Source organism: Helianthus annuus, chromosome 5 (genome assembly GCF_002127325.2).
Source record: "Helianthus annuus cultivar XRQ/B chromosome 5, HanXRQr2.0-SUNRISE, whole genome shotgun sequence".
In the NCBI taxonomy this organism is placed as follows: domain Eukaryota; kingdom Viridiplantae; phylum Streptophyta; class Magnoliopsida; order Asterales; family Asteraceae; genus Helianthus; species Helianthus annuus.
In genome coordinates, this window is record NC_035437.2 from 162,927,780 (window position 1) to 162,955,533 (window position 27,754).

At 36.0% G+C, this 27,754-nt stretch overlaps 3 protein-coding genes across 4 annotated transcripts; 1 reads left to right on the forward strand and 2 right to left on the reverse strand.

Moving 5' to 3' along the window:
- The first annotated feature begins 11,734 nt into the window (after window positions 1-11,734).
- Window positions 11,735-17,051, forward strand: LOC110941756 (nucleobase-ascorbate transporter 6). Of its 2 annotated transcripts, none has more exons than XM_022183419.2 (15): window positions 11,735-11,833; window positions 12,139-12,292; window positions 13,019-13,116; window positions 13,210-13,383; window positions 13,448-13,548; window positions 13,653-13,728; window positions 14,516-14,575; window positions 14,701-14,885; window positions 14,978-15,074; window positions 15,196-15,282; window positions 15,373-15,431; window positions 15,531-15,622; window positions 15,716-15,793; window positions 15,886-16,046; window positions 16,623-17,051. In XM_022183419.2, exons 2-15 carry the CDS (start codon window positions 12,187-12,189, stop codon window positions 16,839-16,841), a joined length of 1,593 nt encoding a protein of 530 aa, XP_022039111.1. In that variant the 5' UTR covers window positions 11,735-11,833; window positions 12,139-12,186; the 3' UTR covers window positions 16,842-17,051. The 2 variants fall into 2 exon arrangements, with proteins under 2 accessions (XP_022039111.1, XP_022039110.1); XM_022183418.2 differs by having other exon boundaries at window positions 11,817-11,963.
- A 368-nt stretch (window positions 17,052-17,419) lies between these two features.
- Window positions 17,420-19,145, reverse strand: LOC110941754 (pentatricopeptide repeat-containing protein At5g66520). Its single transcript, XM_022183416.2, has one exon. It carries the CDS (start codon window positions 19,102-19,104, stop codon window positions 17,524-17,526), a length of 1,581 nt encoding a protein of 526 aa, XP_022039108.1. The 5' UTR covers window positions 19,105-19,145; the 3' UTR covers window positions 17,420-17,523.
- A 1,304-nt stretch (window positions 19,146-20,449) lies between these two features.
- On the reverse strand, window positions 20,450-22,722 carry LOC110941755 (LIM domain-containing protein WLIM1). The gene is made up of 5 exons (XM_022183417.2): window positions 22,395-22,722; window positions 21,610-21,706; window positions 21,440-21,468; window positions 21,031-21,120; window positions 20,450-20,903 (listed from the first exon to the last, which is right to left on the reverse strand). The coding sequence occupies exons 1-5, from the start codon at window positions 22,530-22,532 to the stop codon at window positions 20,691-20,693; spliced, it is 567 nt and encodes a 188-aa protein (XP_022039109.1). The 5' UTR covers window positions 22,533-22,722; the 3' UTR covers window positions 20,450-20,690.
- Window positions 22,723-27,754: the final 5,032 nt, after the last annotated feature.

The window sequence follows — 27,754 nt, forward strand, 5'->3', positions numbered from 1 at the left end:
TGATACAATGTTTTAGCAGAGCTCGTATGACAGTAGTGTGTGTGTTAGCCAGCTGTTGTGTTGTGTATATGTGTGTGGTTATAACTTGATGGATCCCTCTAATAAAAGATAGATAACACAAATAACTAAGTATGTGATAAATATGCTAAGCCCACGTCCTCGCCCCATGACCGTCGTTGAATGAGCACATGCAACTCCTCAACCATTTCCAGCGAGATTATAACTTAGACTCAGTCCACCACTCAGTTTATCTGCATATAAACACAATAAAATATCGAGAACAATCAATAGAAAACATAGCAAACATTAAGGATCCTTAATCCTTAATCCTCTGAGGTCTCGTAATACACATCAAGGATATTTGATCCAGAATATGTCTCAGGATATCGGATCCATAACAAGTTAAAACTAGTCCCTAACAGTGATCAAATTTGCAAACATCTCTCTAAGAGGGTAGAGATCACCACAATTTTTTGTAACAATGCAAAAGAAATTACTACAATCGTCTCACTAAGGGGACTAGGGGTGGAATCACTAGTGATGGATTCCATCACTCCCACTATCCAATCAACTAATGCCATGTCATCAATCCAATTTCCATCACTAGTGATAGAAATTGACTAGGGGTGGAATCACTAGTGATGGAATTCCATCACTCCCTCCCAATTTTTTTAATTTTCATTTTAAATTTAGAAAATAAAAATAAAACACTAAATTAAAAATTTCATTAATTTTAAAACATACTACTTCAATTTCACATACTAGAAACATACAATTTGTAAAAAAAAAAAAAAAAAAAAAAACCTAATCGAATTTAACATACTAGAAACATACAATTTAAAAAAAAAAACCTACTCCTCGTCCGAATCCGGAAACTCCAAACCTAGAGAACCTACTAGTTCGATTAAATCGTATCTCAACCGAAAGTGAGTTTCTTCGTTACGCAATTGTAAATTGATATCTTGTGGGACTTGAACTTGTGTAGGAGGATCCGGTACCCAATCCGGGGATATTGCACGTCCGTCGTGTTTGATCAACATATTGTGCAATATGATACACGCATACACTATGCTATGTATTGCTTTCTTGGTCATCGAACGAACCGGTCGGTGTAGTATACCCCATCTACCCTTTAAAACACCAAACGCCCTCTCAACATCTTTTCTTGCCGATTCTTGTAATTTTTTGAACGCCTTTTCTTTTGCCTCGACGGGAAATGATGGAGCTTTCACAAAAACAGGCCAAGACGGGTAGATACCATCCACAAGATAAAAGCCTCGTATGTAATGTCGACCGTTAACATAGAAAGGAGAGGAAGGTGCGGTACCATCCGTTACGGTTTGGAACAACGGCGACGTGTGCAACACATTGATGTCGTTGTTTGAACCTGGAACACCGAAGTACGAATGCCAAATCCATAAATCATTCGACGCCACCGCTTCTAGTATGATGGTTGGTCTTTTGATGTCTCCCCTCACATACGCCCCTCGCAACTCTCTTGGACAATTTTTCCACTCGATATGTGTACAATCGATGCTGCCGAGCATCCCGGGAAAATGCCATCTAGCCTCGTGTGCGGCATAAATACGAGAGATGTCGTGGCTCGTCGGCTTCCGTAAAAACTCGTTAGAATACAACTTAATGACCGCATTGCAAAAAAATTGCAAACACTCACGTGAAGTTCCTTCAGACATAGCTAGGTATTCATCATATTGATCGGGTGGGTTACCCGTCGCTAGTTGGCGAATGGCGGACGTGCATTTTTGAATCGGCGTGAAACTTGGTTTGCCCCTCGCATCGTAACCTTCTTGAAACCATCCCTCGCTTGCCTCGATGTCTCCAACAATCTTTAAAAATAATTCTTTGGGTAAACGAAAACGATCTCTAAACGTTTCGGAATTGTATAGCGGGTTTTCCACAAAATAATCGTTCATCAAAACTTCGTTGGCACGTATACGATCACGGCCGACCATCTTCTTCTTTGGGCGGGACGACTCGGCATCAAGCTCGTTATACACCGACACAAAATAGTTTAGTGTGTCGTTGTCGGAAGACGACTCGGAATCGCTAGACATCGGAAACGTCGAATCGGTAGGGAATTCCATTTGAGAAAGATATAAAAAATTGGGTGAAATGGGTGTAAAATGGTTATAGTTTGGTGTATGAAAAAATGGTTAAAATGTGGGTATATATATAGATAAAATGGATTATTATTATTTTTTTTTTTTAAAGTTACCGTTGCTTTCAACGGTCATCATCAAACGGTCGGATTTTTGATTTTTCAACGCGTGATACACTTGACGCGTTAATAATATAACGCGTGCTTCTTTGGGCGGCGGCGGTGTTGTGGTTGTTGATAACGCGTGCTCGGGGGGCCATAACGGACCGCCCCGAGTCCCCTAATAAGGTAGTGGTCAGCGCTATATCTTCTCACTAATAAGGAAGTGATCACCTCTTCTTGTTTCACTAATCTAGGCGATCACATTTACTAATTCTCTTTCATTTTGGTTGAGGTCAGCACTCACACAACATAAAGTGTTTGGATGTAGATGTTACAACGAGACCGACAAACACTCCTCTTTTGCTAATCCATTATCTTTCAATTGGGTAATAGATGGAGCTTAAAGATGACTAAGACATGGCTTAAAAGGTTAGGGTTTAAGTGTGAAAGAGAGAAACTGATATGTGTGAAAATACTTGCTTAAATATTGTGAAAAGGAGGTGTTGACAACACACCGAAACTTTTCATGTCTTTTTCTTTGAATTTTCCAAGCAATTTCCTCTGCCAAATGAAAAACTAGTATGGTACTGAAAGTATTGATACTGAAAATCGTTAAAATTGGGTACCGGTGCCGAAAATGTTCGGTATGGTATGGTATTTAAAGGTAAAAGCCGGTAACACACCAAAATGAAGGTACCGATCTCGAAAACGCCAAAAAGTAGGCACCGAATTAGTTAAAAAAATGATTCGGTACGATAAATTCGGTATCGGTTCAGTTTCAGTATTTTGTACCATTTGTTCATTCCTAAAAACCAACTATCTTATAAATATCAAAGTTGACAACTTCTGTAGAAGATCTTTTAAAAATACTGTTCTGTGAATTTCTAATGGTTTGATATGGAGATTCGTTTCAGGTAAAAAAAAGTATACTACTTGTAAATGCCAAAAAGAAAAAGTCAAAAATACCCAAATGGTGATTATTATACAAAAATGCAATTTTAAAACTTTCAAAGGCTTTAAACCATGTTGTAAATTATCTTCTCATGGAAGATTCTTCCAATATTTTTCGTCTAATATTTCCATATTATAAAACATGTCATCTTTTAATTAATAGGTTTTATAAATTAGAATCTACAGATTTTATTCGTTTGATAATTATTCTATGAGAATTCCCACTATCTTAATTATTTTAAGAGCCTTTGATTGTTACTTTGGTTTAGTATATAATTATTACAAAACGATTTTAAAGCCTAACTTAAACAGTTATCACGTTAATGTGTCTTTTCTATCAATGGATGTGTAGGCACATTGTGGGCTTAAGAATTTGAAGTTTAACTTGATAATTTAGCTTTGACATTCAATGGTCATTTCATTTGTTCTTGTTCAACTTTTGACAACGTTTTTATGTCCACATTGGACATTGATACACACCACAACCGTTAGGTAGTGTTCCTTTTATGGATTGTAATGGCATTGGAATGGAATGAGAATTCGCACAAAAAATTGAAATTTGATTTGTAACTTAGGAGTATTTGTTTTGCAAAATGGAATGAAATTTGGATGGAATTGGAATGTAGATTCCATTCCTTATGTTTTTGTTCAGTTCCAATTCATTTTCTTATTGAAACCAACAAAATAAGGAGTAATATCAATATTCCATTCCAATATGTGAAAAAATCTCGATCGCATTTCTTGAAATTTTTGTTGAACCCCTCGTTCGTAATTCTAAAAAAAATAATTCATAGGTTTGACACTCATTAATGTTTACGATGATGGAATGAAAATATAAACATACGAATAAGAAGTGTATTTTATAATATTTTATTATGTACACAACAAGAGTGAATATTACATGGTTACACACATATTTATTTATTTTATCACAGTGATAATATATTTTGGGTGGACTTTCGAGTAAAAAAGTCTGATAAAGAGAAAAAAGAATGTTACTCATGAAATTAGTTATGTGTGTAAGTGTGTGAGAGAAAATAAAAAGGATGAAAGTGTGTACCAAAGTACCAAACACATTAGTTATGTGTGTGATTGTAAAACCGACACTTTAGTCTTTAGGTGAGAATTTAATTTTTTATTTCATATATATTGACATGTACCAAAGTACCAAACACGTATTTTGAAATATTTTCCACCTTCTCACTTATTATAAATCCGTGCTTGTAAATTGTAAAGAACACATAAACTACATTATAAGCCATTTAAATTTGATTAGACCGAAATATTGCAAAATGATAAAAACCACATTTCTTTTTTAAATCGAGATGTTGCTTTTATGCATCCGTAACATTAGTTGTGTAAATAGACACCCACTCATATGTTATCATATTATGAATATACTCGGCATTTAGTTAACCCTATTAGCGTTATAAATATAGATTGGTTATGTGTTAAATTTTTTTCATCACTTTTTGTATTATATGCATGACGCATGATTATACAAACATTAATGGTTAGATACCTAAGTAGGTTTGATATTCTCTTTTCTCGCTAATTCGTCTTTTTTTTTTAAAAAAAAAAAAAATTCCCCTAACCACCTTTTTCTTTACTTTTGTGTCTATAAGGTGCCGTTTGTTTTTTAAGAATTAAAATGTACGTAGTCTGCGAACCACATCTATAAATATCTGTAGAAGAAGAGATGGACTAAACATCTGTAGTCTGCAAGAAGAAGTTTGTTTGTTTTCTAACGTATGTAGACTTATAAAATAAACTGGTACTAGTGTACGGACGGTGGTGGTAGTGGGTGGTGGACGGTGGTGGTGGTGATGGACGATGGACGATGGTGGGTGGTGGACGGTGGTGTTGATGGACGATGGTGGGTGGTGGGTGGTGGACGGTGGTGTTGATGGACGGTGGTGGGTGGTGGACGATGGTAGTGGTAGTGGACGGTGGTGGTGGTGTTTAACCGTCTGCAGACCTTAGGGGAGGGGGGGTGGTCACTAGTGGTAGAATTATATCACTCACATTATCCAATCAATTCATGCCATGTCATCAACCATTTTTCCATCACTCACAACCTTTTTTGGTGGCAATGGTCATCACTCACCACCACACCCAATAATTTCCCCCAACCAACAATTACCCTCACAATAAAACCCATCACGGCGTTGAAAAAATAACGAAATCAACTTTCGTTATGCTATAACGCGTTATAGCAAGAGGTGGCGGTGGAAAAACCAATGTTCCACGCATTGAAGTTGGGTCTCGTGATGCTATCACTGACCGCCCCCTCCCCCCTTAGAATATCTTAGAAGTGGCTGGGTCAAGTCTTCACCAAGAAAAGCTCGTGCAAACGTTTTTTAATGAAACCCGTCTTTAAAAAAACAAACAGTTTGTAGATGACAATGTTTGCGCGTGATCTGCACGGCGCACACAGAAGAGCCTGCACAGATCTTTAAAAAAAACAAACACCACCTAAATCTTTCCTCTATTTCAAATTCTCTTCCTACAAATGGGTTTAACCATGGCCGGCCCTGGGGGTGGGCGGGGAGAACCACCGGCCAGGGCCCGATATTTCGAGGGGCATGTTTTTTTATGAAAAAAACCGATATGTATATGTAAAATATTTTTTTAATAGGGTACACTCATACAAACACCAAGATAGGCCCCCTTACAAAACTATTTTTATGGTTCAGATTAGTTATTAACCTCATTGGCATTAGGTTTAGACCTTTAGTGGGCACAATACCCAATTTCGTTAAGGCCTAAGGGCATATTTTTTCGAGCTCAAACAGGGTAAACGAATTCTCAGGGCCGGCCCTGGGTTTAACCAACACCCTCATTGCATTTATAACATCTGTCTAGGGATGAGCGTGTTACCAGTACCGTACTGAACATACCGGTACCAAAATTCGTCAAAACTGGGTACCGGTACCGAAATATTCGGTACAGTACGGTATCGATACCAGTATTTGAAGTTAAAATTCGGTATTTTACCGGTATCGTACCAAGCCGGTACCAATACAAAAAATACCAAAAAGTGGGTACCGATGTCAAAAAATTCGATAACAGTACCCAGTATAAAATGTTCATCCCGACATCTTTCTAACCAAACTCAACTATTTTCATTATTACCGGAGCGGGGTGTTAAAGTGTAATATTGATACTGTAGCTAATACACATCTAAATTCAGACACATGTAAGCTAAATTCCCTTTTTAATATTCAAACAATCAAACTATTTAACTTGTTCACGTTGGTGATGGATTCATCATACCAGTTGCATATAGAAATAAACAAACTTGTATGGTATTAGAGTCAAATTGGCTTAGTATATTTTTTTCCCTCTCTAACCCCCTCTTATTTGCTCGTGATCGGTCCTTTCCCCACACCTTATCTCTCATAATAATAATAAAAAAAAAACTTCCTTTTGTTTCCAATCTCTCTTACTACAAGTTAACCATCACTACTTTGAGAACATCTTTAAAAAACAGGTCTACTGAATTTCATTATTGTCGAAACGGGGACGCACCACCACATGCCATTGGCAGAATCTCGCTTGTCATCAGCTTGAGTCGGGAGTTAGTTGTCGTCGCCAACACCCGATCCTAGGTTTTCATAGTAAGGGCTAACGTACGTCACTCCTTGTCTCTTGTTTGCGGCACATATAGATAACCTTCAACAAATATATTTTTGTCTCTTTAAAGAGTTTAAAAGAAAGGTTTTTATCATTAAACATGTTTTTATCAAATAATACCCATTTTCAGACCTACAATCTATATCTATACTATATAATAAAAGAAACCAATAAAAATACACATGTCATTCATTGAAGCATCTATTTTTATAGATAATTAATATCAATTAAAAGATAAGTATACAATTAAATGTAATATAAATTTAAACAACTCATATAGGAGATAATATTTTAAAATACTTATCAGATTTCAAAATTATTTATCCTGAAATTAATGTAAATGATTTATTTATTTTATTAAACTAAAGTAGTTAAGGGTAGAACCTATTTCAAAAATGTTTAAGAGGGTAAATAAAAATATTAATCAATGTTTATTGGTTCTATACTTTTATTTTCATGTTCAATTCTCAACTCAAATATGGTAATCACTATGTTTACGTGACATTTATAAGAACCATCACCGCAATCACCCTATCCATCGTATATCGAGTATATCCGTTAGTTTTTTAAAGATATAAATTTTTATTAGATTCACTCAACCCGTGTAATAAACGAGGTATTAAAGAGCGTGATTTGTTTCTGTTCTCGGGAACTGAGTTTTTTTCTTCACATTCAACGCACACATCAGATACTTTCTCTCACATCATTGTTCATCTCTAGTTGTTTCTCTCACTTAGGGTTTTGATTGTTTTGTTCGTCGATTAGATCAGTTGTGAGAGAGTACAGTTCATCGAGTTGATGATCTGCTGGTGAGATTTTGAGAGATTCACGTTGAGTATTCATTTGTTTGTGTCTGTTGAAGTTTTATCAGAAGAAACCAATAAAAGGACACATGTCATTTATTGAAGCCATCCATTTTTATAGATAATTAATATCAATTAAACGATAATTATACAATTAAATTTAATATAAATTTAAACAACTCATATAGGAGATAATATAATATTTTAAAATACTTATCAGATTTCAAAATTATTTATCCTGAAATTAATGAAATTAATGTAAATGATTTATTTATTTTATTAAACTAAAGTAGTTAAGGGTATAACCTATTTCAAAAATGTTTAAAAGGGGTAAACAAAAATATTAATCAATGTTTATTGGTTCTATACTTTTATTTTCATGTTTACGTGACATTGATAAGAACCATCACCGCAATCACCCCATCCATTGTATATCGAGTATATCAGTTAGTTTTTTAAAAATATAAATTTTTATTAGATTCATTCAACCCGTGTAATAAACGAGGTTTTTTAAAGATATAACATTTTTATTTTTTTCCTATACAAAATTACATTTATGCAACTCTTGTGATACACAGGGTTTTAAAAATATAACTTTTTTTATTATGTAGTATATAAAATTAGATTTATTCGATCCATATAATACATAGGGTTTATAAAGATACAACTTTTTATTGTTTGGTATATAAAATTACATGTGCTCAACCCGTATGACACGTGAGGTTCTTAAAAATGTAACTTTTTTCATTATTTAATATATAAAATTAAATTTACCAACCGGTACAATACACGGGGTTCTTAAAGATATAACTTTTTTATTATTTAAGATATAAAATTACATTTATTCAACCAATCTAATAAACGAGATTTTTAAATATATATTGTTTTATTATTTGGTATATAAAATTGCATTTATTCAACCCGTGCAATAAACGAGATTTTTAAAGATATATATATTTTTATATCATTTGGTATATAAAATTATATTTATTCAACCCGTGTAATACACGGGGTTCTAACCTAGTGTAATACATAAATATTCCAACATACATTAACTAGTACTCACATAACCTTTAAATTGAGGCCCATCCCCCATACCCTAGGTCCATCATCTTTAGGGTGAACGGGTTGCATGCGGCAAAGAGGGCGGTGAACCCCTTCACCGCGCGGGGTGGGTGGAAATCGGTGATTCTTTACCGCATGCATAATATTTCCGTTGGAGGGATAATATGACCGTTGGAGGGTAATGGCATAGCCGTTTCATTTAAAAAAACAAATAAACATATTATAAATATTATCATTTTACATTCCATTTTTCACCGAATTCACATACTCTCTAAACATACTATGGATTGACAAAACAAGGGTGATGACAAGAAAAAAATTTCGGGTTCCGGTTTGAAGGCGAGGGGCGCGGCTTGCAAAGTAGACGAGGCGGATCGAGTGGTTCAAGTGTGTCATTTCAATCACAACATGATTATTCCCCACACTCTCAACCTCCATACTTTTACGCCCAAAATACACAACCGAGTTTTTACAACACCCAACCCCAACCCAATTATCCACCACAATTTTTTTCATTACCACAAGGTCCCATGATGGTTGCATCGGGTGTGTACGAGTATCCTACGGATGTGCAAAACGCTTTTGACCCTTTTGCTTATCGGAGTCCACCGACTCAATCTCCAAGAGATAATGTTGAACACATGCTTCCAATATACGATGATGACGAAGATGAATAATTTGTAACCGAGACTCAAGACTTAGATGAAGACGAAAATGAAGAAGCCGAATATGAGGAAGAACTTGAAGTCAAAGAAGAAGCCGAAGATGAACCGAAAGGAAAGAGGGGGTAAGGCGGATCCACAAAGATGGACGAAGAAACAAGAAGAGGCGTTAGCGATGGCGTATGTGCATTGTAGTGTAAACAAGAAAAAAGGCAATCAACAAAAATCGGAAGGTTTTTGGAAAAAAGTTCTCGCACATTACAATGCAACCGTTGGAGGAAGTTCCCGGACCGTTCATCAAGTCCGTCCAAAATGGAAAGCTATGCAAGGGAAGTTGAACTTATTCAACGACTTTTGGCATCAAACGATATACTTTTTTACATTTACATACTTTTTATTTTTTATTTCCTTTATATATTGTTATTTTTTACCATGTATATTTTTATTATAGGATCGTTTACGTCCTGGCGGGAGTGACGATGCTCATGTTATGAAACAAACGCTAAAAGATTGCAAAAAAAAAAACATTAGGGTAGCTTTCCTCATATTGAGGCATGGGAGGTGGTTAGAAAACATGAGAAATGGGCCCCAGTACCATTGTTGGGTGAGGAAAGTGGTAGTTCAGCGCAAAAAGAAAGTCATCGGATTCGAATAACTACCAAGCGGGTACACCGAATACCGAATTCACTAGTGATATACCCGACATAAATGTAGACCCCTCTCCAAGAAGGCAAAAAAAGAAAGAGAAAAAAACATAAAAGACCTGCAACGTCGACCCAAAGGCCAATTGGTATGTCCGACAAGCTCCAAGAATACAAATTTATGAAACAAGAGTTGGTGGACATTAAAAAGAAATGAGAGGAAAAAGGTGTTGGCAGATGAACATCAAGAGGCGTTGAGATTGATTAGGTTTGATAAGGATCTGGAGACGTTTAACAAACCACACGACAATATTCCACCAGAGATGTTGGGAATTACACTAGCCTGAAAACGCGAGATCGCAAAAAAATATAATTGGTCATGTAGTTTCTAAATTTTTTATGGTTTTATTTTTTTAGTAGGTTTAATTTTATGTATTGTCTTTTTTTATTTAGTTTAATGTAATTTTAGTTTGTTTAATTTAATGTAATGTTTTTTTTTAATTTAATATAATTTTATTTTGTTAAAAATATGTTTTATTTATTAATTAATAGTTTATAAAAAAAGAAAAAAAATAGTTTACCTCTTTCCATAAGTGGTGACCACCCCTTATGCTTTTTTAGGGAAGAGGGAAGTTAGAGAGAGGAATTGACATGAGGGTGAAGGGAGTGGTTAAATACTTGGAATAGGTAAACTCTCAAATCACTTAATCAAATAGCGCCATGTCAATTGTTTACCTAATGTTAAAAAGCGTTGGCTGTGATTTACCTAATGGGGTTTAGGTAAACTATTTAAAAAAAGGGAAAAATGTGTGATTGGTTGAGAAGAAATGGACCCCACCACACACCCTCTCACTCCCCCTTTCCCTCCCTTCATCGAGTCGGTGAACCTTCACCGAAATTCCCTCCAATTTCGGTAAACACTTGAGCGGTAAAAGGGTGGCTGTGGTCACCGAATCAGTAAACACAAGTTTACCGCCCCCACTCCGGAGGGTCTGACAATAGATGATTGGATGGTAGGGGTGTTCAAAAAAATCCGAATCCGAAACCGAATCCGAAAACCCGTATCCGAAATATCCGAATTTTCGGATATCCGAATTTTCAGATATCCGAAAAGTTAATTTTTATTTTTTTCGGATATCCGAATATCCGAAAATATCCGAAGTATAAGAAAAATATCCGAAGTATCCGAAAAATATCCGAAATATCCGAAATATCCGAAAAATATCCGAAGTATCCGAAAAATATCCGAAATATCCGAAAAAATATCCGAAACTTATATTCGGATATCCGAACCTATCCGAAAAATCTGGTTCCAAATATTAAAAAATAAAAGTTAAATAAAAAATTGGATATTCGGATATCCGAACCCGAATCCGAAATTTCGGATATCCGAAATTTCGGATTCGGGTTCGGATGTCAATATTTCACTATTCGAAATTTCGGATATCCGATTTTCGGATATCCGAAAACCGGATTATCCGATTTTGAACACCCCTATTGGATGGATAGAAAGTTTACCCATCTCATGAGGGGAGCACCCTTTTCACTCTTAGGCTCATCCCTATACCTGCTGATATGAACGCCTATGTAACGGATCATCTTTTAAGGACTACATTCCTCTACACCGTATAATTCAATCAATGCCTCGTGGTCCACCCACTTGATTTTGCTTCATCAGTAAAAAAAAATAATATTATAATATGAAATGTAGCTTTCTTGGTAGTAAATCAAGGTCGGTTTGAATACAAGAAAACAATAATTACAATTCAGTCACAGCAAACATACAAAACAAACTACAAAAATTCTCTTTTTCCAATTCAATTCAATTCAATTGGGTTGGGTTGGGTTGCACAGGTTAGTCAATTACTCCTGCATTTGATTCACAACAAACACCCCATTATTTACCCCCTTTGTCGTTACTCAAATTTCAACAAATCACACATCTGTAGTGGGTGTCTCCATTACTATTACTACTATACTCCATGTGAGTGGTTTGCTCAATGCTCTTGTGTTCTTTATAAAAAAAAATAAAAAATTATACACTTACACCTTTTAGCTTCTTTAGTACTACTCCCACCACCATTTTGTTGTTCACTGTTCTTACACAAAAATCTTTAAAAATTAAACCATTTTCCATCTGGGTTTTCTTCCTTTTGCAGATTTAAGGGTTTTATAGTAATTTCACAACTTCGCCGGAAAACAACAAGATGGCCGGAGGTGGTGGCGGAGGAAAGTCCGATGAACCGGCCCCACACCCACCAAAAGATCAGCTGCTTGGTGTCACTTACTGCATTACTAGTCCACCCCCTTGGCGTGAGTATATTCTTGTAGTTATTGATATTCTTCATGTTTTTTGTTTAAATAACTTTTTTATGTTTTTTTGTGAGAAGGGTAAGTTTAGATTGTTTATATGGCAAGTGGGTTGTTCTAAATTAGGTTGTTTTCTAGGGTTTTGTAAAATTTCATTCTGATTCTTGTTTATATATTGTTTGAAATATACATATTATTTGTGTTCTTGGTATCTAGTTTACAAAATTAAGATAATGTTTATATATATTTTGACCAATTTCTTCAACTTTTGTTTGGTTTGTTGTAGAATCTGATTTTGGGTTCTTAAAAGTAGCTTTCATGATTCTTGTTTATATATAGTTTGAAATTTGAATATACTTTTGTTTATTGCTACACATGTTCTTTGTGTTCTTAGAATCTAGTTTTCAATTCCTTTAGCATTTATGGTTAAAATAAGAACCTTGAGTTCTGAGAACTTGGAGAACTTTTTGATTTAAAGGTCTTTTGTAAAAAAAAAAAATTTGACCGATTTTTTTTTTAATGAAACTTAAAAGAAAAAAAAATCGTATACGAATTCTTAGTTCTTACGTCGGTGTAAAACCAATTTACACCGACGTAACGCTCTGAGGCTGATGACGTCAGCATCCATTTACACCGGTGAATATCAAACTTACACGTCGAATAAATGCCGGCTCGTCAATTTTTTTTAGATGTCTTATTTATTTAATTTAAACATGTGCATATTTGCAGCTGAGGCTATTCTACTTGGTTTTCAGCATTACTTGGTAATGCTTGGCACGACGGTTATCATTCCGACGGCACTCGTTCCTCAAATGGGTGGCGGAGATGTAAGACATTAAAATTGAAGCAAACGTTTGATGTTTCTTAAATCTTGAATAATTGTAATTTGATGGTAATTACGGTTTAATGACTCTTATCAGACCGAAAAAGCAGAAGTCATCCAAACTCTACTGTTTGTGGCGGGTTGGAACACTTTGCTACAAAGTTTGTTTGGTACTAGGTTGCCAGCTGTGATTGGGGGCTCGTATACTTTTGTTGCACCCACGATTTCAATCATCTTGAATAACCGATGGAATGATACTGATCCTATCGAGGTTAGTCAAAATCTTGAAAAATATCGCGTTAAGTTTGTGCTAATTCTTTTATTTATTGTTACAGAAATTCAAGAAGACAATGCGTGCAATTCAGGGTGCGATGATTGTTGCTTCGACAATTCAAATTGTTTTAGGGTTCAGTGGTCTTTGGAGAAATGTTGCAAGGTTGGTTTAAATAATTATTAATTATTAACATATCGGAATAATCAGTTCTCTTGCAGTAATATGCCAAACGATACTTACCTTTTGTTTTGTGAATTTCATTGTAGATTCTTGAGTCCCCTTTCGGCTACTCCGTTAATCGCTCTTGCTGGTTTTGGGCTCTATGAATTTGGATTCCCTGGGGTAAGTATAATAATTACATATATATATATATATATATATATAGAAAAAGTATATCGTACATTACGGCTTAACGTACTTCACGTACGACAACGTGCGTGATTTGTTCTATAACATGCGTGATTAATGTTTTCAATATGCGTGATTATTGTGTTTCAACATGCGTGATTTTGGATTTTTGAGTTATAACGTGCGTGATTTTAAAATGAACGTGCGTAATTACCTGTCGTACGTGATGTACGTTAAGCCGTAATGTACGTTAACCTTCCTCTCTCTCTCTATATATATATATATATATATATATATATATATATATGACTATATGTATATCAACTTAAACTAAAAAAAAAGTAAAATGCCATTTTCGTCCCAGAGGTTTGGCTAGTTTTGCGACTTTCGTCCAAAGGTTTGTTTTTCCACATCTGGATCCAAAAGGTTTGAAATGTTGCCATTTTCATCTGGCTCGTTAACTCTATCCATTTTTCTCCGTTAAGTCAGACGCATTTCCGGCGTTTTTTGCTGACTTAAAGGGAAATTCGGTCTTTTCCACTTTATGTAAAAAGACTGGATTGCCCTTTAAGTTAACAAATAGATGGAAATACCCCTGACTTAATGGAGAAAAATGGACGGAGTTAACAAGCTGGATGAAAATGGCAAGATTTCAAACCTTTTGGATCCAGATGCGGGAAAAACAAACCTTTGGACGAAAGTCGCAAAACAGACGAAAATGGCATTTTACTCTAAAATTTATTCAAATTCTCATGGGAGTGTGTTTGCTTGTTTTATATAGGTTGCAAGATGTGTTGAAATCGGGCTGCCTCAACTAATCATTGTAGTTATCTTGTCGCAGGTGATATTGAGTTATTAACCCTTCATTAATAAAATACTTTCATCTTGTGGGTCCCACAATTATGTCTTAATTTCTATTAATAAAATATCTACTTCAAGATTTTGGTTTCTTTAAATTATGTGCAGTATGTAGCTCACATGGTACATTCAGGAAAGCCGGTCTTTGAGAAATTTTCGGTTTTAATATCAGTTGCAATTGTTTGGATTTACGCTCACTTGCTTACTGTTGGTGGGGCCTACAATCATACGCCACCTAAGACACAAACAAGTTGTCGTACTGACCGTTCTGGATTAATCGATGGTGCACCATGGTTAGTAGATATTGACCTTTTATTTCAATACATTTATATCTTAATGAAGACTGACAACTATCTTGTATCGTGATTTTTATAAATAATTTCAGGATAAGAGTTCCGTATCCATTTCAATGGGGAGCACCTTCGTTTGACGCTGGTGAAGCCTTTGCCATGATGATGACTGCTTTTGTTGCGCTAGTGGAGGTCCGTTTTTGGTTTTTAACAATTCTTATTATTGGTCGACTAAAACATATAGCTCCGTTTGTTTTTTTAGTTATATATATTTGCTCTAAAACATTTTTACATGTTGTAATTATAACATCAGTCAACTGGTGGCTTCATGGCGGTTTCGAGATATGCTAGTGCCACCCCCTTGCCTCCGTCTGTTCTAAGCCGTGGTGTCGGTTGGCAGGTAATTATCACTGTTCAAAACCTGCATTTATAGAATGGTTAATTACCATTTTGACCCTTAAGAAGTATATGTTTTGTCTTTTGTTTATAGGGGATTGGCATATTGTTGTCTGGCTTGTTTGGGACGGTGAATGGGTCATCCGTATCTATGTGAGTAACACGATTTTTAGATTTTTGCTTGAAAATAATAACGTTTTTTCTTTATTAAAAAACCTCCTTTGACATTAAGTTACCGGTGTGTAATGTCAGTGAGAACGCTGGTCTCTTGGCTGTGACTCGTGTTGGTAGTCGCAGAGTCGTACAGATCTCCGCTGGCTTCATGATTTTCTTCTCGGTTCTTGGTATGCTTTTTTCATATATGACGTAACCTGTATCGACCCGATTGTAAATAAACGGGTCAAAATTGCGAGTTCTAATTTCAAACAACGATGCAGGTAAATTTGGTGCGGTCTTTGCTTCAATCCCCGCACCCATTGTTGCGGCTCTGTATTGCCTTTTCTTTGCTTACGTCGGTAAGTTTACATGATTACCCTTACATCAGCCTTTTCGTCATTTTATTTGGTGGTAAATTCAAGGGTGATGATGTCTTTTCATGTTCGTGTAGGTTCATCTGGTTTGAGTCTCCTTCAATTTTGCAACCTTAACAGCTTCCGAACAAAGTTCATACTGGGCTTTTCACTCTTTTTGGGCCTGTCTATTCCCCAGTATTTTAACGAATATGAAGCTATCAATGGTTACGGGCCTGTCCACACTTCTGGAAGATGGGTATGTCCGGAAAAATAAACCGTTTGGGCCGGGTAACGGGTCAACACAGTTCACAGTTCGAGTCGAAATGGGTCATTTATAGTATGGGTTGAAAGAGACCGCGTTGGGGTTGAGATGACCCGCGTACTTTCTCCATTTTTAAATAGTTAATGTGCCTATTATGATTAGTAAAAATAAAATAGCATCATTACAAAATAAGCTATATCTCTAAATAGAAACAGTTTAGGAGCATAGTCAATGGTGAATAGCGACAAATAGCGATAAGGTGCGTATATGCTACATAGAGAATAACGATGAATAGCGGACGCTATTTTATAAATAGCGATGCACCAGAAAACAAATTTTAAAAAAAAATTATACGTATATTATATCAAAATACCCTAGTATATACGCTATTTTACATATATATTTAACAAAAACCTAAAATCCAGCTATCTTATAGCTATTTTTAATCGCTATATCTATTTAAAAAAAAACTGAAATCCCGCTATTCACAATAGCGACCATAGCAACCGCTATCGACAACTATGTTTAGGAGGTATATTATTAATCCCATTTTTTGTTGCTATTTTGTAGTTCAACAACATGGTGACGGTTCCATTTTCATCGGAAGCTTTTGTGGCTGGAATTGTTGCATATTTTCTGGATAACACACTTCACAGGCACGATGGAACGGTAAGAAAAGACAGAGGTAAACATTGGTGGGACAAATTCCGTTCGTTCCACACCGACACAAGAAGTGAAGAATTCTACTCGTTGCCATTTAACCTCAACAAATATTTCCCCGCTGTTTGAGGTGAAGTAGCAACATACAACTGTTGTTCGTTTTGGTTCCAACTATGTATTTAATTATTTCTCACTCGAGTGATCTATTAATAGTCGTTTTTTGCTGTAAATCTAATGGGTAAGAATTATGGAAGTGAAGCAGAAAGGATCAGTTTTGTTGCTTTCAACTTTAAGAATATTGTTTCCCTCTTTTGTAATAGAAATCTTGATTTCTAAATGTCCACTTTTGTTTAGATAATGTTCTCGTGAATATCTATGCAGTTAATATCGCTGATATATTGGTGGTATATCGGTTATCGCTCCTCTGGTGAGATACCGGTACAAAATATCAGTCTGAATATTGGTGCCGATATTATCAGCTATATTGACCGATATATCACCGATTCCCGATATTAGTCCATTTCTTCTTATTTCTACCGTTTTTCTTTTTTCTTATTGCTATTATTAGTGTTTCAAAGTCATAATTGTTGATTGTTGGTGTTAAATGTTAGTGTTTAAAGTCTTAATCAGTTTCTACTTGTTCTACTTGTTACAATTGTTAGTGTTTTGCAAGTTGTAAAAGGTTAATTTGTTAATGGTAAGAGAGTATACTGATATTAAATTACCGATATCCCACTGTGATTATCGATATCTCAAATATCGGTCCTTGACCGATATCCGATTTACATGCACTTTTGTTTAAATAATGTTTTCATAGAGTTCTCATATCATCTCCATCTAAGCTTATTCTCTTCATAACCTCATTTAACTTCCGAGTTATCTCTCTAATCCGCGGATGCAGCTTATCCGCCGCAAGAAACTCATGAACAACACCGTCTATTTCAATATAACTACAACCCGGAGTCGAATCATCCTCTTTGTGAATCTTCGATTCCCTTATTCGTCTTACATTGTCCCATTGCCCAAAAGACGCGTGCAAATTCGAAAGCAGCAAACGCCCTCCGCCACCTGTCTTCTTAACATGTTCTATAACTCTCTCCGCAAGACCTACATTTCCATGTATTCTACAAGCACTTAAAAGCGCTCTCCAGATGACATCATCGGGCTCCATTTGCATCGTTTTCACAGCTTTGAATGCGTCTTCAAGTCTACCCGCACGGCTCAGAAGATCTACCAAGCATCCAAAATGTTCAATCTTCGGTGAAATCCCCCATTCTCGCTCCATATTGTTGAAGATGGAAAGCCCTTCGTTAACTTGACCCGAATGGCTACAAGCATTAAGAACGCCGACAAGCGTGATGTTATCTGGTTTGATTCCTTGTTCTAGCATTTCATCGAACACCTTGAGTGCTTCTTTACCTAGCCCATGCATAGATAATCCCGAAATCATGCTTGTCCACGTCAAAAGATCTCGGTTTCCAGCTCCGTTAAAAACCTGTTTCGCGTAATCGATTTTCCCACACTTAGCGTACATATCGATTAAAGCAGTTGATACGTTTGAGCTTTTCGGAAACCGGTTTTTCTCTATGTAAAAATGTATCCATTCACCTTGATTAATCTGACCAAGATGAGCACAAGCTGATAGAACACTAACAAGAATGGCTTCATTAGGCTTAACATTATCATCATCCAACATATCATTAAAACGCCTCAAAGCATCATTATACATCTTATGCCCAACATAACCGGCGATCATCACCGCCCACGAAACCTCATTCCTTTCAGGCATTTCCACAAACACTTGTTCCGCTTCTAAAATCTTCCCACCCGTCACACACCCTTTAAGCATACTCGTCCAGGTTATTATATCTTGTTGAGGCATTTCATCAAACACCTTACGCGCATACACCATTTCCGAATACACCACATACATACTAACCAACGCATTGCCCACACAAACATCCGAATCATACCCGAGTTTAACCGCCATTGTATGACAGTTCTGACCATAACCAAACACTGTTCGCTGGCGCGAACAAGCCGTAATGGCGAACGTAAACGTGTAATCATCTGGAACTGCTAAAGAATGACACCCACCAACCAGAAGCATCTGTTTGAACAGATGGAGTGATTGTTCAGTGAATGATGTTTTTGAATAAGCTTGAATAAGGAGGTTCCATAGAAATGTGGGTTGCAGAGTTGGGTATTTGTTGAATACATTTCGAGCAGATTTGAGTTTTTTATGGGCACTGTATGATTGGATTAATGCTCCAATGAGATTGTTGGTTGCACCTAATGATTGAAGTATAATTTGGGCGTGAATTTGCTTAATTTGATTCAATGATTGTACGTGTTTTAATAGTTGGTAGAGACGAATCTTTAGCTGGCTCATAGGTTGTGCCAAACGTGTTTGATGAAATGCGTGAAAGAAAGAATTAACTTGTCCACCATCATATTATATTGAGTTGCCATTTTTGTCTCTTGTGTATTTGTGGAAAATGGCACTTCATTCAAAAAAAAAAAAAAAAAAAAAAAAAGAAAAAAAATTACGTGAGTTCCGTCCTCAACATTTTTGAAATGTGCCACTTCAGTCCAAAAAGATAACGCCCGTTAAAAACGTTGAGGACGGAACTGGCGCAAGACGTTATCTTCTTGGACTGAAATGACGCGTTTCAAAAATGTTGAGGACGGAACTGACGCAAATTTTTTTTTGGACTAAAGTGACATTTTCCACCAAACCACGGGGACGAAAATGATAGTTAACTCTATTATATTATTATGGGGTGTAACCATGGTTGAAAAAGTCGTTAGGCGCTCCCTAGTCGGTCGACCGGGGAGTTGAGAGTACTCGGTCCAGGCGGAGAGTACTCGGGGAGTACTCGGACATGTTAAATTATAAAGAAATTACTTTTTGGAGATTAAATATATGTCAAATAACCTAAATTTACTAATATGTATAACAAAATATGTGAAAATGATATTCATTCCTTAATATGATAGGTATAGAAGTTATGTTTTATTATTATTTAAGTTAAACTAGGCCCGAGTTGACCTACTAAATCCAATTCTGGCCAAGGTTGACCGCGTTTGACCGACTCCAAGTAATTAGGCGGAGTCAAAGAAAGTCGCCTCGGCATCCTACCTTGTAGCGACTACTCGAGGAGTACTCGGCCTTGGAAACCTTGTTTTACAACCATGGGTGTAACTGAGCCAAACGGCTCGTAATTAGTGGTAAAGGACTCAAGATCGGCTCGTTATTAGCTCGAATAAGCCAAGCTTAAACGGGCCCTTGGCATGAGCTTCACTTGTTGAACTCGAGCCGAGTCACAAACCTATTATTAATATAATCATGTTTAAAAAAATTGATAATGATTATTGATTTATTTGTTATGTATAAAGTTGTACAAAATAACAAGATAATATATATTATGTTATATAAAAATTATAATTTTGAATATATAAAAAGTTAAATATAATGTTTATAAATGACCTAAAAGATAACAAATAAGCCGAGATCGAGGGTGAAAAACTACTCACGAGCCAAACTCGAGTTTTAGAAATAAACTCGAAATGAAATGAGGCAGGCCCGAGCTCGAGTTATCGCGAGTTAAACGAGCCTGGGCGAGCCAAACTTGGCTCGTTTACATCCTAAGATTATTATAAGCTCTTCCAGCAGGACATGCCAATAAATGGTATTTTGATTTTCCAGATTATACATGAATGGAAAAACAAGGAGATAACAGAAGAAATCACTCCAAAGCCTCAAATAATCACAAGAACCAAACATCCTCAAACGTTTATATAACTGGTTACAACTCAAAAACACACTTATTCAGAAATAACAAGTTATTCACTCAACACGCGCAGACAAAAAGTACACATCTTCTTTCAACAACATAACAAAACGACTGCCAAAACCTCTGCTCTGCATACTTTCAAGATTTCCAGAAATCCCACGTCGAATCTGACCTCAAATTATCAATCTTCTGTTGTGTTCTCAGTCACCCCGTTCTCCGGTTCATGTTGCTTATCAAATTTGCTAAAATCTCCCTTAGCCATAAAGAGCTGCGCGTGATGATGCTTACAGTAAAGTTGATGTTCATGTGTCACATAGTTTGACGGGCTTATGTGGCACCCGCCATAGCTGCATCGGAAACAGGCCTTGTGGTATGCACCTCCGTCAACACCCACCTGAAAAACAACCATCAAGATCACTAAACGTTAGAACTTTTGTGTATAAACGCACGTTTATGCACATTTTAAGGTGTCTAAGTGTTTGAATCTTTGAATTACTGATACTTTGTTGATTTTTCTTTACCTTTTCAAGCGGGTAGACGGTTTTCTTGCAAGTTATACACTTGTCTTGGGTCCCACCAAACATACTCGATACTTTGCTGTTAGACTGGCCCTGATGTTACACTTCAAGTATTAGCATCCCAATAATAAAAAAACATGTTGATAATTTACGTGTGTATATCCATAATCGTTACATGGTTAGTTGCAGGGGCGCAGCTTAGGCTACCCCCGAGGGGGCGCCCGCCCACCCCGAACTTATCAATGTGTAGTGTGTTATGAATAGTACTTTCGTATAGGTATATACGTTGCCGCCTCCCCGGTTTCGGAAAAATTAGGGGGGGGGGGTCGCCAATGGTTAGTTGGTCACCACTAATAATTCTAAAAATCAGAAACTAATATATACGTCTACTATGATCTTAATTGTGCGGTACCTCATATGATCTAGCAGTTTTGGGGGCACCTACATGAAAAACAAAAAAATGAATTATATCAATCTCGGTATACAAAATAATCTTATTTTGTCATTATCAAAGGGTGTTTAATACATTTGGTTGATAATCAAATGCTACGATTGTTCATGGGGATAAAAGTTAAAACTAACCTTCGAAACTCTTGTCCAAACTGCCGGTCATTTTGAAGAGTTGATCAAAGTGCGGTTGGCAATACAACACTCCTTCAAAAGAGCTGTAATTACTCAACTGCAATTGAAATACATGAACTAAATAAAGTAATAAACCCTCAAATATTTAAAAAAAAACTACATTAGATGAATTAATATATTCATTTGTTCGAAAACACAGATTATAATTGTCAAAACAAATCATTAAAGCCAACAAAAGAACTCTAGCTTATTAAGAAATCTTTAACTTTGTTGCCTTAAATCAAGAATCATACAAAACCAGAACATAACATGGCAAAAAGATTCATTAAAAGTAACAAAAAACCTCAAATTGTTACTAGATTTATAACAGACAAAGATACAGATCAATTGTGGTTACTTCAAACCAAGAATCACAGATCATAAACAGCATAAAAAAGAAGATTTATTAACTAACAACCAAAATATCAACTTTGGTCACTTTAAATCAATAGTACACCAAACCCAGATCAAAAACCTCATAAAGAATCTTCAAAACTCAAAAACTAGATCAAGAAAACAATAATTCAACAAATACAAATGAAATTAAACTAATCAAAACATCAACTCTGGTGACTTCAAACAAATAATCACACAAAACCCAGATCAAAAACATCATAAAGAATCTATATAACTCAAGAATCAGATCAAGAAACCAACATCTAATATACTAAACAGCATAATTCAACACATAAAGATGAATTAAAGTTGGATCACAACAAAAAACAGTCAAAAGAAAAGAGAAAAACCTTAAGGGTACCCTTGCAATGGTGGCATCTGAAACAAGCCCTGTGATAAACCTTATTATCAACAGTGAGTTCATCAACCAAGTACACAGTCTTCTCACAAGCCTTACACTTTTGTGTTGTTCCACCATATGAAGCCATTTTTATGATCTTTTTGTATGTGATCCTTCAAAGATTCAACAGAACTCCACACCCAGAACAGAGATCGAATCAAGAAACACAAAAATGATCAGAAATATGTGATTGATCAAAAAAAGTAGACTGCTTTTTTTTTGTGTGTGTGTTGGTGGAGGTGTGGGTGTCCTTATGAGAGGGTTGTGGGTTTACAACAAGACGGTCAGAAGAGGGGAGTCAAAGACTGTTCTGTAGCTGTCATTTGGGAGGGTATGTTTGTAAATATGTGAGGTTTTATGGGTGATTATTAGGTGTTGTTTTACCGTATTGCCCTTGTAGTGTAGAGTTGTATACTTGTCTTTAGAGTTGTTTTAGGAGGGAATCACGTATTCCTTCCGACCAAAAAGTTGCGCGTATTACTAAAGCAATCCAGATTCGGATGTTCAAGCGTTTCTCACTATAAACTAATGTTATTGTTAGGGATATTGGTCTTATGACTTTTGTTATGTTTTGGAAATGATTGTCGGTATGCCCGAAAAATATGAGGGTTTGGTCGGGTTAGATAACGTGTCATACCGGGTTGATGAAATTAAAATATTACCTATGATTACAATTTATTCTAGTTTTGTTAGTTTTTTAGACCTGACACGTTGAAGATTACAATTCTTATTAATTGGCGTTCGTTCAAATGTGTTCGTTTATGTTTGTGAACTGTTTGTTTATAGCTTTAGCGGACAAACATAAGGGGACATGAACATGTTCATAACTTAACAAAGGAACATGAACAAGAAAACCATGTTCGTTTAATTGTTTGTGTTCAATCACATATTTGCTTAAAGTTTTGTGTTTGTTTGGTTTATTTATAGTCCTAAATGCCACCAGTTTTACTGATGATTGTATGCGACTACTATGTGCTCTACAGAGAGAGATTATGAACGCCTCTAACAATGGAGAGATTAAGAACGCCATTGGGAGATTTTTGTACTATGTTGCAACAACATTGGGGGGGGGGGGGTGGACATCTGTGGTTACAACAATGATGATGGTTGCAATGGCATTAATTTATGGTGGTTGTGCGGCGTTGGTTGGTGGTGGCTAAAGTAGCTGATGGTTAGCAATGGTGTGTTTGTAGAGGTAGTTTGGTTGATGGTGCTCTATCGAAGGTGGAGTTGAGGTGGTGGTTCATCTACGGTGGTAGTTATCATTAACATATAATCAAGAATCTTTGGTGATTTTCTCATCAAATTGGTTAACCCGCTCTTACTTGTTTGAACCCATTCTAAATACATATGGTGTTTAGTTTGTCCATTTTAACCCATCGATGTGTTATAATGTTGCCTCATTTAACTCAATACATAAATTCTTTACCTAAACCATCCAATTTCCGCAACTCTTGACCAAGATTGCGGGTGACTAACACACGCTGTGACACTCAGTGTATCCCAATCAACCCTAGTAGTGACACGTGTCTTGGTACTTTCCTCGTGAAAATTGGTCAAAATTGAGGGGTTAAAGACACTATTTGATCAAAGATGGAAGTAGAAGGACTAAACTTGAAAAAATGAAAATATTTTGCTTCATGGACCATGAAGCAACTCTTGGTAATCTTTCTCAATCCATGAAAGCCTCCAGTTGACGACATCTAATTACAGGCCGTCACGGACCATGAGAAAAATCTTATCAAGCCTTCACGGTCCATGAAGGCCCTCTGTCACATATTGTGCGTGGAAGCCACTGCCAAAAGAAATGAATGAACTTGAATAAGAATACATAGAAGAAATCGACAAACTTAAATTGGAAGCTAATCACCTTCCATGAAATTAGGCGGGTCATAGATGGTGGTGGTAGTGGTAGGGTTCTTGCATTCGCCGACGATTGAGAACCTGAACTACGACTTCAATGTGTGAAGTAGGGCGGACCTGGATTAATGAAATGGGGGATAATATGGTTACTATTATTTAGATTTCTTTACTGGTTAAATGTTTACTTTTTAAAGAAATGGCATATTGGTCTTTTTTAGAAATGTACCTGAAAAGTTTAATGTTTATCCACGTTAGGTTCTAACATAGTTATAATTAATATACATACCACCAGGAGCATCCATGTAATTTTGAAAAGTTGAGAACAAAAGTTGCAATCTATACAAATCACATGGACCATCCGAGTATTTAACTCAATAATAATAACAATAACAATAATAATAATAGTAGTAATGATAATATTAATAATAAAATAATGTAATATTAACTTTCAATAATTAGTATTTAATCTAAAGTATACTTATTTCCTCACATATCGTATATTTTGAATAAATGTTATATTTGTTCGTGTTCATTCATTTTACTCTTTCAATGGTTGCAATTAAGGGTGGCAAAATGGGTGGGTTGGGCAGGTTTGGGTAATGGGTTAGAATGGGTATGGGTTAGAATGAGTTTGGGTTAGAATGAGTTTACTTGTAACACCTCAAAAATTTTCGTCAAATGAAATAATGACGCGTGTCATGTACAACAAAAGTATTATAAACCCGGATTTAGTTAAAGATGTATGGCAGGATTTTTGAACATGTCGACATGTTAATTTATACCTCTGAATGACTTCGTTATAAATCCCAAGACCCTAACATGATTAATAAACATCTAGTATACCTTTAATCCGGTGATTACTAATAGTAAAGGATGTCCAAATTTGCAAGTATGGATCCTATGAAATAATGCTCAATAAAAACTTTCGTGTATATGTTCCATCATAATGCAAACCAATGATACATTGAGATAGGTAGACACAACTGATTAAGCATGGGTAAAAAGGGCCTCATACTGACATTTCCCTGGCTCAAAATAATGCTTTACAAGTTGCCTGTTCAATACATGAAAGGTTAATTTTTTTGCTTTCTGGCAAGGGCTAACGGACCGTAAAGGTCCTGCCTTACGGTCCGTAATACGTGAAAGGTTAATTTTTGCCTTATGTCAAAAGCTTACGGACCGTAAAGGTCCTGCCTTACGGTCCGTAAGGGGTGCCCAACGACAGTAGCTTGGCTGTTGGCTGTTATAAACGTTTAACCGACTTAGTAAGATATTATCAGCAACATGGGTGACCCCTAACAGTTCCTAGGCACTAGGAAACACTTGTAAATGATCTGGGATCAATGATAGACCTAGTTGTCATGATCTCAATGGATTAAGAACACTATATAAAGCCACATTGTTGCAACATTGTGTTCATTCCTTCCTTCTTCATTTGTGGAGCTTTCTGGAGCACAAGTGTCTTCCCTAAGCCTTCCTAATCGTGCATAGGACTTCAGTAAGTATGCTTGACCTTTCTTTGTTAAGTTTTTGCTTAGTTTTAGCTTAAAAGTCAAACCGTCGTAATTAACGGTTGACTTAACGATTAATCATTAATGGTCCAGTGATTAATCGAATCAAAGGTAGTTATAAGTTGGTAATCATGTGGGCATTAAACCCTTAGAAGGGCACCCCCTGGTTCCCAATCTAACTAGTTCAAATGTCGGGTCAAAGTCGCTTAGAAAAAGTCAACAGAATGCTAATTTTCGATTTAACGCATAATTAACAATGTAGAAGGCATGTAACATATTTTATCACTCATATAACTTGATAATACGTATAAGAACTGGTCTAAGCTTGTTTGATCCGACCATTTACTGTTTTGACCCGGTTCGGAACCGAAAGTCGCAAAACTTTGACTTTTGCTTTGACTTCAGTTCTGACCCGTTTTAACATGACTTGGATATGCCTTAGGACTCCCTTAGGACCAGGTTACATCATGGTATGACCCTCTGTGACTCCGTTCGTTGTTTGTCCGAGTCATTTGCACGTTTCCGTTATATGCCTAAAAGTTGACCATAATGCCCTTTTGACCTTAAAACGAGAATTTTGGATATGTGAAAGAACAATAACCTTAGTTACTGATTTCTAAACATGTCCCTAAAATTTCATGTCAATTCGAGGTCTAGAATAGGAGTTATGCTAAATAGCGCAATTAAGAAAACTTTTGTTAATTAAACGGCGCACTTAGCATAAAGCCTATCTAAACCCAAATTTCGACACCAAACCTTTTACACACTGATGTAATATAATATTTTGAGATTTTTAAAGATTTTTAATTATTTTTAACCTGCTCATAACCTAAAGTTATGACCTTGATTCGGTAAATACCGAATATACCTTTTCGGACATAAAACGAGTTCTACATAGTATTTTGATGCCAATCCAATTGCTACTGATGTTAAATAATAAATAAAGTATTTTGAACTTTATAACCTGATCAGAAAACTCAGATTTCCTGTATAACCCGGAAATCGCTTAAAACGACTTTATACGCGTATTAAACGCATAGTTTGGGTTTAAAACCATTTTTGTCATAAAGACTTATTACCTACTGAGGTAACTTGTTAAAATAAGTGGTTTTAATGTTTACTTCACACCCGAACATCAGAAGTATAAATAATCTCTTTTATAATCTTTAAAATGACCAAAATACCCCTACAGGGCGTATTATGGGATTAAACTCGTTATGGGCATAATGGAAGGTATCCTACTGATATCACAACATATTTAGAGCATATTGACTTAGGAAACCTGTATAAGACTCTTACGGTTACCCGTTACGCCATTTACGCGTTCGGTTCGGTTTATGTAACTAGTTTACATAAATTAGCCGAAACGGGTCAAACCTTGTCGTTTTTATCTCAAAATCCAGAATGTGGTTGGATTACCCATATTATACAAGTCTTAAAAATTGTTGGGTCTAAATCACATTCTATTCCGGTCTTCGCTTATTCGTGCGTTCGAACCGTATCCTTCGTTAAAACTAACCGGTCTAAGTTTAGGCTTAACTAAAGACCCGTTAGGATTCTAATAGGTTATTATAAACCTTCGTTCCAGAATAGGAGACCCGGTAAAAGCTACTTGCAATTGCTGATTGTGAAATATACTTTGCAAAGGTAAATACTTTTAACTTATTTCCCTATACGGGCTTGGGGTACGGTATATAAAATACCGCTTGATCCAGCATTGAATTTTTAATCGATTAGAGGTTAAATTATTGATATGCTTTGTTTTAAAATGTTTTGTTTGCTTAAAGCCTTTGGGGGGTTAATGACCATGTCCCGGATATCCTTGGCATCATTCATGAAATGGCCACGACCTGAGCACGGGGTGTAGGCGTACACCTGACAGCTGCATATGTAAAAATGGTATCCCACTTAAAGGAATAACCTTATGGGCATTATA

Coding starts and splice junctions, on each gene's coding strand:
- LOC110941756 (XM_022183419.2), top strand. CDS start 12,187: ATGGCCGGAGGTGGTGGCGGAGGAAAGTCCGATGAACCGGCCCCACAC. Junction 13,729..14,515: donor ATGAATTTGGATTCCCTGGG/GTAAGTATAATA, acceptor TGTTTTATATAG/GTTGCAAGATGTGTTGAAAT. Junction 16,047..16,622: donor TCCACACTTCTGGAAGATGG/GTATGTCCGGAA, acceptor GCTATTTTGTAG/TTCAACAACATGGTGACGGT.
- LOC110941754 (XM_022183416.2), bottom strand. CDS start 19,104: ATGAGCCAGCTAAAGATTCGTCTCTACCAACTATTAAAACACGTACAA.
- LOC110941755 (XM_022183417.2), bottom strand. CDS start 22,532: ATGGCTTCATATGGTGGAACAACACAAAAGTGTAAGGCTTGTGAGAAG. Junction 21,707..22,394: donor ATTGCAAGGGTACCCTTAAG/GTTTTTCTCTTT, acceptor TTTCAATTGCAG/TTGAGTAATTACAGCTCTTT. Junction 20,904..21,030: donor CCGTCTACCCGCTTGAAAAG/GTAAAGAAAAAT, acceptor GTTGTTTTTCAG/GTGGGTGTTGACGGAGGTGC.